This window comes from Triturus cristatus, chromosome 1_2 (assembly GCF_964204655.1).
Source record: "Triturus cristatus chromosome 1_2, aTriCri1.1, whole genome shotgun sequence".
In the NCBI taxonomy this organism is placed as follows: domain Eukaryota; kingdom Metazoa; phylum Chordata; class Amphibia; order Caudata; family Salamandridae; genus Triturus; species Triturus cristatus.
The window spans coordinates 391,340,938-391,360,277 of NC_140580.1; the positions used below are offsets into that span (position 1 = coordinate 391,340,938).

The 19,340-nt window shown below is 41.3% G+C and overlaps 1 protein-coding gene across 1 annotated transcript in view; it reads left to right on the plus strand.

The window, feature by feature from the left end:
- Positions 1-13,255, plus strand: part of PCGF5 (polycomb group ring finger 5) — a 120,918-nt gene extending 107,663 nt beyond the window's left edge. The window contains exon 12 of the mRNA XM_085621448.1: positions 12,612-13,255. Coding sequence (XP_085477574.1) covers positions 12,612-12,659 — 48 coding nt within the window. The 3' untranslated portion in view covers positions 12,660-13,255. The remainder of the gene's footprint in view (positions 1-12,611) is intronic.
- The last annotated feature ends 6,085 nt before the right edge of the window (positions 13,256-19,340 follow it).

Here is a 19,340-nt window from a genome sequence, read left to right on the forward strand (position 1 = left end):
TATGCAATCAGGAGCGTTTCTCCTCCCATGTGGGGTAAAACAGGGGTCTGCTCTGTCTCCAACTCTTTTTAATATATATGTTGCCCCGTTAGCCAACCTGGTCAAGAAACATGGACTTTCCATAATCATGTATGCTGATGATTCACAGCTCATTGTCTCAGTCACTGAACCATCTGAAATGACAGCCAGCGGCTTTCATGCATGCTTGATGAACATTATGGAGTGGATGAGCGTAAATTTCTTAAAAATAAATACTGAAAAAACCGAGGTCCTTGAATTCGGCAAAGGGCCATCGGTCTGGAGTACTAGCTGGTGGCCCAAGGAGGCGGGGGCATGTCCCACCCCCGTGGCTAAGGCCAAAAGTCTAGGGATAACACTAGACAATCAATTAAAACTATCCGCCCATATTAATCAACTAACGTCCTCCTGCTTTTTCCTCTTAAAAACTCTGAGGAAAATATTCCCATTTCTAGCAATTGAACTCCAAAAAACAATAGTAGTCGCACTATTTTTATCAAAATTAGATTATTGCAACGCTCTTTTTGTAGGGATCGATAAAGCACAGGAAAGGAAGCTTCAATCACTGCAGAATATGGCAGCTAGACTGCTTATGAATATTCCTAAGGGTCATCCTACCTCAGAGGCTGTCAAAACCCTTCACTGGCTTCCAGTCCGTCAAAGGGCCAATTTCAAGGCTCTATGCTTGGTACATAAAGCCCTCTATGGTGGTATATCCAGGGATTTTAGGAAACTCTTCACAAGATATCTCCCCGCGAGACTGCTTAGATCGTCCTCGGAAGGATTTGTCAGTGTTCCAAAAACACGGAAGGCTAGATGGGGAGGAGGTACTCTATCCTTCTGTGCAGCAAAACTATGGAACCAGATGCCAAACCTTCTGCGCTGTCAACCAAACCGGATGCGATTTAGGAAGGATCTAAAAACATGGCTTTTTGGACAAAACTAAGACACACTTCACATGGCATTTACCCAGATTTCACAATTCTAGCGCCAAGACGCCACGGCATTCGCGCGCTTTACAAATAACAATTCAAATCAAATCAAATACTATGTCTTGTTTTTCCTTTTAAATATCTTGTTGTTCTGATTTCTTGTCCTGATCGCAATAAAAATTATAAAAAAAAAAAAAAAAGTATTCGTCGATGATCCTGTCGACAACAATGTCTTAGTTGATGGAATATCTGTTGATGACCTAGATATTACCAAAGATACAGCCCACTATTCCTTTGTGCCTGGAACACACATCTCCAAGCACGATACCACCTCATTCTCTGTCACAATGTCTAAAAATGTAAAGTGAGGATCAGTCAGACCCTTTGATACTGCCTAGTTTTTGATCGCAGATGTATGATGGACTACTATAAGCATTTTCTGAACAGCCCTCAGCAAAAAGAATTATCTGTCCACAACAAGCATCTACTTATATACCATCTGCACCTCAAGCACACCAGGAGGGAAATACTCCCCAGCCATAAGATCTGCAACCAGTACAGCAGTTCTTGGATGCTTCACAACCACCCATCCAGGTGGACATCTCAGATAATGACGACCAATACACAGAAGTAGGAGAAGGGGAAATTTGCCCATCTGATCTGCCTAGAGGAGATACATAGGGTGACTATATTTGGCAGTCCCAAATCCACCAACTCCCTCCAGCAGATTCTTTATTAGATAATATGGTCAGGTTTCATTCCTTTGTTGACAGGGCATCTAAGAGAATTGATCTTCCTTTAGTAGTATAATTGTTACTTGTATAACTTCAAGGAACACAAGAACATATAGAAGAAAGTAAACAAATCGTCTCCTAGCTGGCAGACAAATATGTGGTACAGCGACCACTAATAGGAAAACAGCGAGTGCAACTGCTTTGCTGGGTTGTTATGACAGAGCCCTTTGGGACTCTCTTCAGAGATTCACTGAAAAACGTCCGAAGGAGGACAAAGAAGATTCTCCACAAATCTTACAAGAGGACATGATGGTTTCGAGCCAAGTGATACATGCAGCAGCTGATTCTTTTGACCTGTCAGCAAATGCCTACTGTCATGGAATGTCTCAGATTCAGTTCCTGGTTGAGACTGAAGGGGTTAAAACCTGAAGCACAACAAAGGATTTTAAACCTTTCTTTTTTTAGTCAATTGTCTCTTTGGATCTCATGAGGATGATGAGATGGCCAGTATGAAATCCGAATTGGACAATCTAAAGGCTGTAAGTTTAGAAAAAGAGTATAGAAGACACTATAAGCCTTACAAACGGAGGTACTTCCCTCAGAGGGTTAAAGCTCATCAGTGGCTGCCTCATCAGCCGCAGCAACAACATAAGCAGCAAAGACAGCCTTGCCAGCACAGACAGTCAGTCCTCTAGGGGCAAAGGAGGACATCAAACATTGGCCTCTACAAGAAAACCTCAGCAGAATGAATGATGATTTTTTACCCTCTTCTCCGTTAGTCACTCTGGTGGGGAAGGGGGAGTATTTCAATGCCTATCCAAGAGTGGCGCAGTATAACAAAATGACAAGTGGGTCTTGAATATTGTTCAGAATGGTTATTCTCTCCAATTCAAATCTACTCCGCCTCCTATACTACCGAAAAAAGGTTATCTACATCGAAACTTGCTTTAGGTAGAGGTAAACTCCTTATTACAGGAAAATGCAGTGGAGAAAGCGCCTCCTTTTCAAAAAGTAAAGGGGATTTATTCCCTCTATTTCCTGGATCCGAAAAAGGTCCAAAATTAGAGTTCAGATCCATTCTAAACCTAAAATTTATGAATAAATAGACAATCAAAGAAAGATTCAGGATGTTAGCGTTACACTAACTATATCCTCAGTTTCTTCAAGGAGATTGAATGCATGCAATAAACTTGAAGGATGCCTTTTTTCCCATTCCAATAATAAAAAAACACAGGAAGTTCCTAAGATTCATGGTAGGAAGTCATCACTACCAATTCAAGATTCTTCCCTTCAGCCTAAGGTCTGCTCCTCGTACCTTTGCAAAGTGTATGGATGTAGTTGTGGCTTATCTCCGCAAAAGGACAATTTTCATATACCCATTTCTGGATTACTGGTTGATAAATTTGTTATCTACGGTCACAACAAAGGAGGACTTTCAAACAGCAGTGCACACCTTACTAGGTCTGAAAATCAGTTTTCGGAAATCCACATTTGTTCTAGTTCAAATGATTTACTATTGGGAGTGATATTAGACACCACAGTCTCAAAAGTGGTTCCTTCAGAGGAGAGACTCATCTTTTCAACAGAAGTGTCAACTGCTGAAAACATCTCCCCATGCAACAGTATAACAAGTTTCTTCGTTGCTAGGATCAATGGCAACATGCATCTTACTAACACTGAATGTCAGACTCCTCATGCGATCATTGCAGTAATGCCTAGAGGATCAGTGAAGCCCAAAATCAGGGATTTGGGAGACCAGAATAACGCTTGCCCAGCAAGCGATTCAGTCATTCCCTTGGTGGGACAAGGCATCCAGTTCCTTCCCACAAAGTCATTTCTATTTATAATATAGTAAAAGATTCTTCTCTCCTGGGATGGGGTGCTCATATGGACCGCCATAATTCAGGGGATGTGGTCGAAGAAAGAATCTTATCAGGTTTTCCTGTTGGAATTTAGCGGTCCATTTTACTCTGAAATCATTTCTCCCTTCATTCAAGTTAACCTCAATCCTTGTTATGACAGACAATACCACAACAATGTATTATCTTAACAAACGGGGGAGAAACATATTTGAAGCAGTTGTCCCTGGAAGCTTAGACCACCTGGAAATGGCTTCTAGCAAAGAATTTAACAGTTACAGCAATACATCTTCCAGGAGTGCACAACATACAAGCAGGTGCACTAAGTCCAATAATTCAAGACACTTACGATTGGATTCTAAATGACAAGATTCTGCACAACATATTCAAAGAATCGGGCTATCCAGACTATGGCTTTTTTGACGACCCACGCAACAAAAAATGCCCAATCTTCACCTCAAGAAATTCTCAGTCAGGATCTGTGGAGAATACAGTTTTCATAAACTGGTCAGGGAAAATTCTCTGCACTTTTCCTCCCATTTCTATGATTCCAATGGTGCTAATCAAACTTCAGCATTCCAATACAAGAATGATCCTAATAGCTGTGGAATGGCCTCAGCAATGATGGTTCACAGATCTTCTTTACCCGTCAGAGAGACCACACACTGGAAATTACAGTGCAGACCGGATCTTCTTTGTAAATTTGGTGATCAGATCCTATACCCAAACTACCATTGTTGCACCTAACACCTAGCCTCCTGAATTCCTACAATATGGGCATTTAAATCTTCCACAACATTGCATGAACATTTTAAAAGAGGCAAAGCGACCAGCCACTTGAGCATCATATTCTTTCCAATGTATGTTTTTTTGCCTAAGATGCATTCAGAATAACCATAACCAGGGTTCCTGTCAAAAGGAGGGAGTTATTTCATACCTTCTTCATTTGGCAAAATCTGGCCTCTCATTTTCTTCCATAAAAGTTTATCTTGGAACGGTGACGGCACATTGGATGTCTCCTTCACAAAGGATTTCTTAGAAGGGATTAAACATTTTTTTTCTCCTATTAGATCTCCTTCTCCTCTCTGGGAGATTAACTTAGTTCTTTTCAGATTAATGGGACCCCTGTTTGAAGCCATTCACAAAGCTACTATACAACATTTATCATGGAAGTCGCCATTTTTAGTAGCAATTACTTATGTTCACAGGGTTAGCGAAATCCAAGCATTATGCGCAAAAGAGCCGTATACTCTATTTTGTAAAAACAGGGTTGTAATAAGTAATCACCCCTCTTTCCTTTCAAAAGTAATATCAAATTTTCATGTCAGACGATTTCTTTGCCAACTTTTTTCCCAACCCCCTCTAATCCAGCAGAAAAGGTTCTGCATTCTGTTGGTGTAAAGAGTGACCTATTATGTTTATATCTGATTGCCTCAGAGGTATAAAATAACTCTGGGCTTTTTGCAGCAAAGCTTTGGAGAGCGTAGAAGATCCTGAACTGTTGTCGTACATTAATGACCTATACATCACAGATAATGATTTAAAAGAGGACCTAAATATGGTGAACCAAATAGTGTGTATCCTAGTTTGACATGGATATAAAATAAATGTGTTTAAATCTAAAATTGCTTATATTTATGTGATTTTTCTTGTATATGAAATATCCAGTGTGGTAAAAAGTGGCTTCTGACTTCTACAGAAGTGTGACACATTACAACCTCCAAATGCATTGATAAAGTTGCAATCCCTAATGGAGTTTTTGAACTTCGAAAGCGTTTACTTCCCACAATTATTCTAAGCAAATGAAGCCCTTGTATACTTTAATGATGTCCAACTGCACTGAGAAGACTCTGGATAGGAAAGCACACAGCTATTTTACGTGAACTACAGGCAGACGTGTTATGAAGTAAAGAAGTCCACAGGTAGATATACTTTTAGGAAGATGTATTTAAGTAAGTTACATGTAATAGTACCCCACAAGGAGCCTGTTAACAGCAGCTAAGCCTGAGCGCTTCCATCTACTGCACACCAAGGTTCTACATTACCTCACAGACTATAGGGACGCAAACAGCAGACACTAACTAGACCGCATACAAGACAAGACATAACCACATGTTAAAGACAAAATATTTTGATACACAGGATAACAGGACAGACCTAGTAATTAGGGATGATCCTAACCCTTCAAGCTACACATATGAAGTTCACAATGAAGGACATACTGTTCCCATAGCTTATAAATCTCAACCATTCTCAACTGCAGAGGGATGGTTCACTCTCACTGAGAAGATTCTCACTGTTGTGCAGCTGCTAATTTGAAAGAGCGTGCTCTGGCACTGGGAAAGGAGATTTTTGTAGTATTTTTTCTATACCTACACTCTCCCCTATACCTATACCTACACTTGAGACAGCTACTAAAGCAAGCATGCATAATGCATATGCATTACAATTGCAGTGGATTCAGTGGGCCCTGATGCAAAATTCAAATCATATAAAGTTTGACTATGATCCTAGATTTAAAACACAGAAGTTAATGCGCCTTGTGCTGCTGTGAACAGAGTTTTTTAAGTTGGCGACTTCAAAGTGCTATGCAGGACACTGAAGCTTTAGGTGATTCCACTGCATAAATACCACAGACACCAGAAATTAGTGCTCTCCAGTTTGCTATTCAAAAGGCTGATTTGTTGGTTCCCCCACTTATCGTTTCAGATTCGGCATTCTCTGTTTAAGGATACAGTGTGGATATACCATACTGATGCTTGAACGGAGTCAAAGATTCAAATGAGAATTTGATCAAAGCTAAGTTTGAGGAAGGAAATGTTGCTGCACTACAGGACATACAACGATCAGCCCACGTAGTACAAAAGTAAAATTTGCACTAAATGGAGCTGTGCAGCTGATTTAGCTGCAGAAAACAGGTACAGACCTGCAAGTTTGCTGTTGTGTCTTGGTCTCAAATGATGCAGACAGGCAATATTGAAAGAGGGAAAGTCCTCTGCTGGATTCCTTGCAAACTAACATATATGCTCACCAAAGACAGTGTTTGTGTGGTATTTAATACCAAAAATTAGGGATAGGCATATACAATACTGGTAGCCTTATTTACCATAGACTGCTAATAAAGATGTGCAGCAAAGTAATTAACCTTTGCTGAGAAAGTAAGCATTATACTGCTTTAAGGCCTGCTCCCACTGCCCTTAGAATGTCCAGTAGACTCTTCGGTGCCCTTCACCTCAACAATGTTGGCCCACTGCCAGCATTTAACCAATTTGAATGTACATTGGTAGCTGTTGATTCCTGTTCTAGATTTCTGTTGTTGTAGCCACAAGAGACTGCCTCTGCTCGAGCAATCATAAAAGATGTACTGTGGCGAGTAGTAGTGGGACCACTTCATATTTATCAGTGGTCCTGCTTCCACTGCTAAGGCATTTATTGATGCTGTGTGCTCTGGGAGTATGACTGTCAAATTTGCATTCCTTCTGCTTGGAATTCAACTAATCAATGGCACGTTTAAGGAAGCCTTAAAAGCTAGGGTGTGGGATTCAGTATTGTTTTGGTACCATAACCTGTACACTGCTCATCAAGTGCTTAATAACTTGCCAGGAGGAGTACTAAATGGGCGCACACCATAAGAAATGTTCTTTGCCATGCCTATGTATGATCCTATTCCTGATCTCCCTGGAAAGGTGGCAGTCAAACTTCGAATTATTTTACCAAATCTCACAATGACATTTGTGACAGGGCATCCAGGTGAGATAAAACAAGAAATCTTTTCCATCCCTAAAGAGAGCTGCTATCGATGAATCGCTCTCAAAAGTGGAAGACGTAGTCCAGGAATGGATTGCCAAGGATCAAGTCTTGGCCTGTCTTGTGCTAGTGTCAGTTCTTGGAATAGATCACATACACTCCGTAATCCTGCCTTCTCTAGCTAGAGTGAAGTAGACCAGAAAGGTGATAAAGTACTGCATTAAAAAGCATTATGTGACCAATTCTGATAAGCAGTCCACCACCGATTCCTAATTGTCTGCAGATTAGACCATCCCTATTCTGGAGTTATCCCAAGAAGAGATCAGCCAGGTTTGAATCATTGGTTCCATTTTGGGAACTAATGAGCCTGCTGCTTGTCCAGCTTTGCACCCATCTTAAAGTATAGACCTGAAGTGGTGCAAATACCATCTTCAACAATTGAAACTGCTGCAACTACAATTACTACCCTGTATTTACCACCAAAAGAATATAGAGCAATTGAAATAATACTGATGCAAGAAATTGAATCAACAGGTAACAGAAGCTGTTTTCCTATCATCTCTCCAATAAATCCAAGACACATCATCATTAGTGTCTGGAAGCGCTACTTATAAATTCTTACCTGTAGCTTGGTTTGTGATGGCTATGTCTGTCCACTATGGTTATATATTTGGCCTTTGATGCATTTTATTGTTTGTTTTGTGGCTTACCCTGCATGCTGATTAATATTTTGTTGATATATGGGCACTATGTTCCTGAGAGTTTGATATAATTTCCTGGGATACAGGAGTTGCCACCACATTCTTCCTTACATAGAGTTAAAAGAAATTATCATGCTGTTTTTTAAACATGCCTTTATTGTATTTTGAAATACAGGTACAAGCTTTAGAACATGGTGCTTTTGCTGCCATAAATGACAATATAACCATGGCGAACGTAGGTTATACAGGAAATGGAAGAGATGTATAACAATTAGATCCTGCAACAGTTACATCCTTTAATATTGTCAGTGCCTCCTTGGAATACAGATGTTAGAGAAATGAGTAACACAGAAACAGCTATTAAACATTAACTGCAGGCTTTACAGGTGATTACAATCAGTAAGTCGTGTAGGGACTAAAGCAGTGTTACAACATTGGTTGTAGTTAGGAAGTGAGTGCTGCATATCAAGGCATGCTCGCACTAACACTTATGAAGTTATGAGCGAGATTATGAAGAGGCACATGGCGTATGCTAGTCAACGAGAGAGAGATATAATACCCGTCCGTAGTAGGGGAGGATGTAAATTGGTGCACTGCTGGAGGTCGGATGGCAAATGTCTGACTGCACTGGCAGGCGGGTAATTTCAAATGCATGAAAGATGATATCCCACCTGGGGCAGGAGGCCATCCTTGATCACTGCCAGGAAGCGGAACACTAGGTTGTAACAGTGAGTAGGAATTGGGTGCTTCCAGAGGCCTCTGACCTCCTCTGGTCTCAAGGTAGTACTCTCCACTGTGGCCCAGGCAATTAACGATTTTGGCATGCTGCAACCGTAGGAGCCTTTCAGCAATGTGTCACTGCATGCTGTAGCCAAGAGTAGTGCTAGGTCAAAAAATTGAGCTACCGGTTTGGCCTCCCCCCCCCCCATGCAAGTACAATTCCAAGTTAAATCCCTCCCAGCAAGAGAGGACAGTCATCTCTGTTGCTTGCTCAAGCTTTGTAATCAGTACTGTCCGGTAGTGGGTAACAAGGGGCATGACCACCACCTGTGACACAGATTTGCATCAGGAAGAAAGCAATGGAGGCAGAAAGCATTCGCCAAAGGAAATAATACATAGGAAATAATTCATTAATTTTGGCTGGAGATAAATACGCCTTGTGTAGCGTAAAAAAATGGATGAATATAAACCTTGCATTCCAAGAGATTGTAGCTGGATAAGCTAGCACTATGTCCCGCTTTTAGTCGGGAAAGGCATGTCCAAGCTCCTCCTCCCATTTACTGTGAAAGCTAGCAAGAAAGACCTGAGTGTGTTCTCTGATAGCTTTAGGGAATCAGCTGATTAGCATCTGCCTGTTTCCCGTGACCTGGAGGTATTCTATTACAACATGGGTTTTAGCTCTGTAACATCAGTGATTCAGGTGGTACTCAGGATGTGGGGTCAGTGTGTGATACGTTAGGGACTGCTTCTTTGTTTGTTGTGTCGATATACCAGCTCAGTGAAAGGTATAGGCAGGGCTTTAAGTGGGATGAAAAAACTGGAGGATCTCTCAAAGAAGAGTGGCCAATGTAATTAAGGGCGTGGCTTAAAAACACTTGTGATGTTTCTGTCATTGAATCTAGATATATGATACAAGTAACATCATACCTACAACAAGTCAGGACTATTGGCTTTGTCAATGGTTGTTAGTTGCATAAGATGAATAAGCAGCAACTATGCCTTGTATATAATATTGAAAACGCTTCCATTTAAAGCCCTGGTGACACCACGACCATGTTGCTGCTCCTAAGTTTTAAAAAAAGTAGGGAAATCCAGAGAGAAAATGACTCTCTTTAAAGGATTTCCCTTCCTCTACAACGCTCACCTGGCATGACGTCATGCCGTAACTTCTCCACTAGTGGGAAGTGAGCAGTGTGTGCTCACGCGCATCGATGTACCTGCTGTCACTGCAGTCCGGAAAAAACGGACTACCTGTGCCATGGCACAAAACAGAGCCCGATAGAGACCCGTTTCGAGGCCCCCTTTAAAAACTGCCGGTGCTCAGACCCGGTGAGACCCGGCCCACTTAAAGCCCTGGGTATAGGGACAGCATCCTGAAACAATTCCCCAAAGGTTTTTAAGCCCAACTCATGCCAGTGTTGCAAGCGGTAGATACTAATTAGCCTCTGGTTTGGGAGGGAAACAAAAGAGAAGACCGGTGCATAAGAGAGAGTTGATGGTGTGATGAGTAGGCTGTGATGGAAAATAAATGATCATGCTGATAACATCACTGCGTATTGCTTACCTATGGTGTTCTTTGGAAATGAGTACTATAGCAAAATGTAGTTCTACTGAAATTAATCATTTTCCTTACATTTTGTGAATTTCATGGAAATATACTGTCACATGTGGTCCTTTTGCAAGTTTGAGACATCATCACCATTAAACAACTTTTAGATCTTCTTTCTTCATCAGTAATTATGCTGGACACTGATTTTCAAAATATTTAGTTCTTGACTGATTGGGAAAACATTCTAGATAACTTTTCTCTTACATAATGTTATACTTGAAAGTTTGGAGTCTGATCCCAGCTTGGCTAGTGAGTTTGTGAACTATTTAAAATGGAGGTCACCCATTCCTTTGCTCAGCCTTCATGGCTGTCATACCTAAGGCCATCAGGCAAGATCCGAAAAGAAATTCATAACTCCCAGATCGTAAAATGGTCTGCAGGTGATTGCTATCCATCATATATTTCACATATTTATAGATCTATGCCCACAGGTGATTTCTGTGAATCATATATTTCACATAGTTGTATGGTTGATGAAAGTAGAAAAGTACAGCTTTTGAGAAAGGAAGCAAATATTTCATTAGCACCAAATTTACCAGCATTCATCTTTCATTGAAGCATTCAGAGCAGTGTTTTGATCTGTTTATATTTCTAATTTATTTTTCAGTGTAGTCGACATAGGCACTTAAAAGAACTAAAAGAATGTACTACATTTAGAATCGTATTAGGACTTTATCCCACACTGTGCAACTGAATTGTGCCATCTACAACATAGAAGATAAAAACAACTTTTCATAAGTTCAGTTTTACGAAATTGAATTGATCCAATAAATAGATAACCAGATTAGGACACCTGTACTACTAAAACTAAACAAATGGATCCTCCATTGATATACCCTAAAACGTAAATTGAGTATCACTATGAAAAACGATTTCTTAGCAGTACTTAAACATTATGCATGGCAGAGCTGATTAAAGCCCAAGCTGGATGCTTAATCTTAGAATTCATTACACAACCCTTTTATACCTTATGTTTTTGCACCCCTAGGGTGGCTGGTGCTCATAGACTGAGTCTTGCAGTGTCTGCTATATCCATGCTATGGTAAGATGACCATCGCTGGCCTCATTCACTGCCTCCCTTGATCTACTGGCTTTTTGCTCCCTAAGGAGCTACCCACAAGAAAGCTTTAAATTACTTTGATGTATTCTTCTGAAGAAGTGGGCCTTACAAATGGAGAGAAAGCTTTGCCACTCTTCATCAGTACACAATAAAAAGGCCTAAAATCAAAACTACGAGTATTGAAATGGTGGAAAAAAGCAGTTCATCACAAGCTGGAGGAACTATATGGAATGGTGTGAGTTGTGAAGCAAGGTTTTAATGAAATGAAACAAATGAGCATTAGAAATGAGTGTGAATTTAATTCAATCTGTAGTGAACGTTTTGACTATGTTCCCGTCTTGTGTAGTAGGGTATGTTTTGAAACTTGGTTCGAGGACTGAATTCCTCAATAACTTGTGGAGTATGACCCGCCTTTGGCTGCAGATGTCGATATAGTAAAAAAAATCAAAAATCAAAAAAGGAAATAGTGGAGACCTTGGGTGGAAAGGTGATGGTGGTTTTCTACTGACCTAATTGGGGTCAGAGGCATTTGAGGATTTTGTGTACGGTAATTCATATAGAGGAGGTGATTGTGGGTGAGAACCATCTTTTGTTTTTCCCTGGCCTGTGAGCCAACACTTGAGGCACGAAAAGAGGGCTTCTAGCTATGAAGGAGGGGATGGTGGCTCTAGGACTTAGCACATCAGAGGGAAATTTGGTTTCCAACGGAGTGAATGGAGTTTTTTCTGGGAAAAAAAATGTTTTTTTCTCAAACTGAGTGATTGCTGATATGCGGTAATACTTTTCCGTATTTTGACTCGATGGGGTTGCTGTGAGGGGTGGTAATGTAGGCCATGTGGACGGGATACTCTTTCAATATGAGAGGCTCATAGTTATTCTTTTTTACCATATACTTTCATGTATTCTTTTCTCTCTGTTCTTGTCACCTCTGCCCCCCTATACTGTCCCAAATGCTGATTTGCTATTTGATTCTGTACTTATTGTGATTGAATTATCCTCCTTGATGGAGCCGAGAAAGTCTTCTTTTTTGATAGTTCTGAGGTGCTATTGAAGGTTGTGCTCCGCGATGTGTTTTGCTCTATAAACATCCTTACATCTAAACATTTTGCAATAGTGATGGAAACAAACCAGCCCATATTCATTAGCATAAATTGTACTATAATTTTAAATGTATTGTAAATGTAGTTTGATTTGAGAAATCTTCTCATTTGTCTTTTTTTTTTTCTTTTAGCTAAACCCTATGGTACTACAGTATCGCCCAAGAATAGACTTCGGCTAAAACATGATCTTGGATCATACAATGTTGAACCCTGCACTATTTACTCATCAACACTTACACAAAGAATGAATGATTACACAGACGTGGACCCTGGAGACTTACTGCATAAAAAAGGAGCCGTCTTTTGAAATCATCAACATCAATATTTTTCTCCTGCTATATATGAGTTGGAATATGTACATAGGATCGTGTTAGCTAGCTTAGCTAGCTTTCCAACAGACTTTAAGTCTTAGCCAAAATCATAACCTATTTTGCACTAAACCGAAATCTGAATTTCCAGAACACATTCCTTCCTTATTGCACTTGTATATTAATTAATGTGTTGATCGGGTTATCACAGTGGGAGAGAGTATATAACTTGTGATGTTGCAGTTTCTAGTATACTTTGTGCAATACTTTGAATATTAGAAATGTATTGAAAGAGACGGATTATGCGTTGATAGTATTTGTATTCTAAACTATTTAATACAGTTGTTTTTGTGACACTGACTTGCATTTTAACGTTTAAAAAAGAAATATCTCAGTCATGAAATTCCCTTGTTTTCACTGAGTGTTAGGAGCTTCTCAAATTGAATAATATGGGTTTATCTGTCCAATTGGATTTCCTTTTGTTAATTTTTAATAGATGTGACCCATTGCAGACCTTTCACAGGTATGGATGTACTTGTGTTACACATTACATTATGATCTCAGTACATGTGGTTTTAGCTCGTGTCAGTTGAACACATTCAGGGCTGTTCACAATGGTAACTTACACTTGTGCATAAGTTACACATATAAGCTTACACTTACACTCTTGAGTACATTTACTACTTTGGACTATTCTAGGTGCAAAGTTACTAAAAATTGCACACTTACAGTTACATTTTTTCACCCTTTGAAAAAAAGGGTAGAGCCAAATTTATGAGTGGAAGTTAACTACTGCCAAACAGAAACAGTATTAAGTCCAGCATCAATCATATGGCCAACTACTAATACTGCTACACCCTCCAATAAAAAACGATGGAGGAAACTAGAATTAGATTGATTTTAATTTATTTTAACCTCACATTTAATAATTATTAATGCATAATAAAACAAATGCTTTAGGGGGGACTGATTTTAAATGTACAGTTCAGTGAATAGTGCTGTAGAATGTTTTTTGATGTACCATGTACAACAAATTTTATAAAATTAATTTCAAATGTTGTTTAACAGATATATATATATATGTATATATATATTTTATTATTTTTATTAATCAGAAAAACATCTGCTTCAGAAGACATTACAATATACATAGTATGGAGATTGGCATATACAAATGCAGAGCTAGTATAACAATTCAAGCCTCCGAGTGTCCCACCCCCCTAACTAGTTAGACTGAGAATACAGTTTCCTGTTATGTTCGGGGCTAATCTGTTCTGTAGTTCACTCAGGCCCCCCCATATCTTTTCCTATTTACTTGGGAATCCCCTGCTCTGGTATATGATCTGCTCAGCCCGCCAGCACCAGTCTAAATCATTTTCCCAGGACTGTAGTGTTGGGGCTACGCTAGCACCCCATGCTTGGGCGATATTTCGCTTTGCCACCACTCCCTCCAGGGCAAGCCATGTTGTGGCCCATGTGGGCCATACTATTTCGCCTGCCACCCCCCAGGATATGCCATCTTGCCTCTATTGGGACCTGCTCTCCTACTACTGTTGTCATCACTCGAGCCGCATCCCTCCAAAATTTCAGAATCTTGGGACAGTCCCACAATATATGGAAAAACGCTCCAGTCTACCCACAACCCCGAACATACTGTGCTGACTTACCGTGACTCATGTGGTATTGTACTGACCGCAAGGCGTAAGATCTGTGTAGAATACGAAGCTGGATCAGCCGAAATCTCGCTCTCACAGCTATCTCTCTGGGGCTCTGCAGGGCCTCCCTCCAATCATCATCCTCCAGGAGACCCACATCCAATTCCCAGGCCACCCCAATGGCCCCAAACAGTCAGGGGTATTATTAATACGTTTTTTGTACGTGAGGGATATTGCCTTATCAATCATTGGGTCAACGAGGAGTCTGTCTTCAAGTGGTGTGTATTCCGGCAGTGAGACTCCTTCTTTCAGGTGACAGTGAAGTGCATGCCTCAGCTGTAAGTATCTAAAATGCTCAGTCGTACCCATTTGGAATTCTATTTGAAGGCTATCAAACGAGATCATTTTCCCCTTTTGCCAAATATCTCCGAGGAGATCAATGCCGATGCTGCTCCATCCATGAAATCCTTTTAGGCGCCTGACCTCGCTCAGGAAATCTCCCTCCCAGAGGGGGTCTGCTCAGTTAACCTGACCTTCCACCCAATCATTTTAGTCGCCTTTCGCCATGCCGAGACCACAGTCTGTGTGTGGGTAGGAAGGGACAAAGTCCCCTTTCTTCCCCCATAAAGAACCAAAAGAGAGCTACCCCTGCCCATAGCAAGCCAATCAACCTGGTAGGCCGGTTCCTCAGTTGGTGAGAAGACCCATCCATTAACGTTAACAAGCTGCGCTGCCCGATAATACTTTCTTATTTTATGTACCGCCAGCCCTCCTTCGTAGACCCCTTTCTGCAATTTCATCAGAGGGATCCTATGGGCATACAACAGGATATAGTCTGCTTAGATGGAGATGCGCTCTTCCCACCCCACCCCAATTCGATGCCTCTCACTATCGGATCCCCTCGTACCCATGAGGCTAACGGTTCAAGAGCCAGTGCGAAGAGCCCCGACGAGAGTGGGCAGGCCTGCCGCGTACCCCTTTGGAGCCCAAAAATTCTGGATATCATCCCATTAACCCAGACATGTGCCAGCGGGGTGGCGTATAGAAGCTCAACCCAGCTTCGGAAACCGGGGCCAAATCCAAACTTAGTAAGAACAGCACACAAGTATTGCCATTCTATACTGTTGAATGCCATATGGACATCAAGTGACACAAGTGCTGCCGGATCACAAAGTCGTTGCCGTACCATGTGCATGACCCCATAAAGATGACAGAGATTTAGCCTGGTGCGTCTATGAGGCATAAATCCAGACTGGTCCGGGTGGATCAGAAACTGTATCATTGGGGCTAGTCTGTTCGCGATCTCTTTAGCCAGTACCTTGGCCTCAAAGTTCAGGAGCGAGATGGATCTATATGAACTACAGAGATCCTGTGGTTTGCCTTTCTTAGGAATGACAACTATGGTAGCAGTCCTCAAGTCTGGAGGCAATTGGCCCTCTGCCCTCGCCTCTTGGAACATACGAAGCATGTGTGGGGTCAACTGTGCTGCCACACATTTATACATCTCCGCAGAGAAGCCGTTTGGACCCGCCGCTTTCCCGGACTGGAGGTCTCGCATGGCACCCTCAAGTTCTTCTGTGGTGAAGTCTGAGTCAGCCCCCTCCCGGTCCCCATCAGTGAGCGTCGGTAATACTATATCTTTTAGGAACTCCGCACAGTCCTCTTCTCTCCCTGTCCGTCTGGAAATGATAGATACCTTCGTAATATTTAGCAAACGTCTCAGCTATAACTGTGCCCGTCCCCCTTACCATACCCTCCAAAGTCCGAATCTCAGAAACCCAGTTACGGCCTCTATTTCTCCTTTCCAACCACGCAATAAGTTTATTTGCCTTAGCGCCCAGCTCATAAATAGGTTGTTGCGTGGCTATGGCATAGGTACGGGCTGTGTCCTTCCCTAAATCTCTAAGTTCTTTCCGTTTGAGTCTATGTGTATGTAAGCATCCAGCCTCAGTCCCGACCCTGATTCAAGTGTTATAATCTCCTGCTCCAAACTGTCGCATTTCTCCCTTTTTTGTTTATGCCTAGCCCCGGCTGTCGCTTGTACATGATCCCTGGCAACTGTTTTATATGCCTCCCATAGTATGCAGTGGTATCGCACAGATCCCGTATTTTCTGCAAAGTATTGCTCAGTACGTTCCTCGAACTGTTCCCTAAACTCCTGGTCTTTGAATAGGTAGGGGTCTAGGCGCGGAGGTAGAGTCCAGTCCCTCACCGGGCCCCGCATGAGTACTTCCACCGGGGAATGATCAGAAATTCCACGGGCCCTGTGATAACAAGCCTGAAAGAGTCCAGGTGGGATGCGTAAAGATATAATCTAAACGCCCTGTGCCGCCGAGATGTGGGTGTATTGCCTGGCAGCGGGATTGTGCAGTCTGCATAGGTCCACCAGCCCCATCGCAGTCTCAAAAACCTTTAATGGTTGCAGCCCCCCAGCCCTGTGGGAGTGTATATCACGATCTAGATCCAGCGCCATCGTCTCATTCATGTCCCCACCCAGGATGAGGGTACCCACTGGCATATCTAGTAGGAGTTCGCTAAGGTCTGGGAATGTTAACCCGTGCAGTCTTGGGGGAATATAGACTGAGCAAATGTTAAGGATTTGGCCCTCCCATGTCCCTGACAGTGCCACATATCGCCCCATATGATCACTCCAAGAACGAGCTATCACTAAAGGCACTGTTTTTTAGCAATATCGCAGTCCCCCTGGAACCAGTTGTGAACTCTGCATGCATCACAAGCCTGTATCCAAACCTGTTGAGAGCTAGGTAATTATTTCCCTTCAGGTGCGTCTCCTGTAGGAGCACTATGTCTGGGGAATGTCAACAGATATATTTTGACACCTACTTTTTGAGTTAAATATACTTTGTTTTACTTTTCTCTATACCTTACCATAGAGAGACTAATTTAATAATTATAAGTGGTGTTAAAAAGTAATTAAAGGTAATTTAACTATATTTTTTTAAGAATTAATATTACATACTGATTAAATCTAAAAAAGCCATTAAAATATTACATACTTTAATAATAAATGTTTTAGTTCTATGTATTTTTTTAAATACCAAATTTTATGTATTTATATTTTTCGCTATTTTAAATATGTTAATGTAGTTTAATTTAACATTACATTATTTCCCACGGGGCTTTATTTTAAATTCCTACCTCCATTATTTTCTATGAGAGGGTGTTGCGTAACGTCAATGGACATGTATGGTGCTGGACTTACTACAGGTCTGAACTGGAAAAATGTACTAATGTTTTGGCTTCCTTTTCGACTATAGTGACTTTAGAAGTGCAGTGAATAGCGATAGTCTTACTCTTGTGGGTGGGTACATGTCCTTTCCTAAAGCCCTCCCTAACTCTTCCTAAGACCCTCCTTAGTCCTTCCTAATCCTCTCCCCTTTAGTCATAAGTAGTCCTCATTTTCCTGCCACTCCCCTCTGTCCTTCCATATGTACTACTAAAATGCATATATATGCAGAGATCTCCACACAGAAAAAGATAGGAGAGGCAGAACCTCCGCACATAAGTTTGTGAATAGCATTATGTAGTGCATTAGTAGTACTACTAACGTACTCCAAAAGCAGTTTGTGAATAGGCCCCTGTGTGTTATTCACGTAAGGTGCTTTTGAAGCCTTAGTTATTTTATGTGTAATAGTACTCTGTTGATGAGTGCAACAAATGCAGAAAATGCTGTAGGCCCTGTTTTGTATTTACAAATAAGTGATAGCCATTGTCAGTCCCTTCAGTTGTTTTCAACATTATATAAAGCTATCTAGATTTCATGGGTAATGTGAACTAATCCTGATTTACCATCTTTATACTCCACACAATTGTAGTCTTGTTTTCCTTAGGAAAACTGGGATGTGCGTCTTGTTATGTATTACTGCTAAATTTATAAATCGAAACATCCTGTTGATTTATCCCTTATTTGGCCATTTTACATTTAATCATATTGTACTGGTTATGGAAGCCCTCGTTATACACTTCAGACCAGTAGTCCCAAAGGTAAGGCATCAAGATTACTTACTTGGGAGTGGAGGTGGGTATGAAAATTGCCCCTTGTCTAGCATTTTTTCCGAAATGTTTTGCAGTACAAGTGTTTTTGATGCAAGTGTTAAATACTACCCGGGTAAAAAGGAGGTTGAGAGGTTCCACTCCTTGCTGCCATCACCTCTTACCCAAATGCCTACTAGTGTCCTCTGAAAGATTTTTGTGAGCCTGGGCAAGGCATATTTTGCTGCACCCTGTTCTGTACAACATTTAACATATTAATTGTTTGTAGCTAATTCAAGCCATTGTGAATTTGAAAGTGTTGACGTAAAAAGAGGGGGGAGAGAAGTAGTGAGAAAGATGTGAATGTACTGCTTCTTGAGGTAGAGAGAGATGAGTTCCAATAAATTAAAGGTAAAGAGAGAGATGAAGCCGAGGAAAATGAGGTAAAAAGAGAGGGGAGAGTTAGAGAGGCACAGAGGACAGCAGGAGGTAAGAGTAAGTCACAGGGAGATAGTGTAGATAGAAGTAGAGAGTGGTATAGAAGGTTAGCAATGTAGAGAGAAAGATGAAAGAGCAAGAGCTAAGAAAGGTACAAAAAAATTGAGATAAACAGAAGAGAGGGAGGAACACTGAGACGCGCACTGAGTGAGAGAGAGAACCGTGTGATTATTCCAATCATTTTATCAGAGCGACCCCTGTAATGTGGGGGCCCTGAACAATTGCCCTGGTTGACAATGTCTGAAAATGTCCCTCATTTCTAGTTCCGTTCCTTCCAGACTTAGTGTTATTTCTAGACGGCCACTCCAGGACGCAGAGCAACATTTTTGACCAGCACAAAATATGTGGAGAAATGACCATGGCTTACAGGTGCACAATGCTTCTGTGAGTGCCAACACTTGCAACT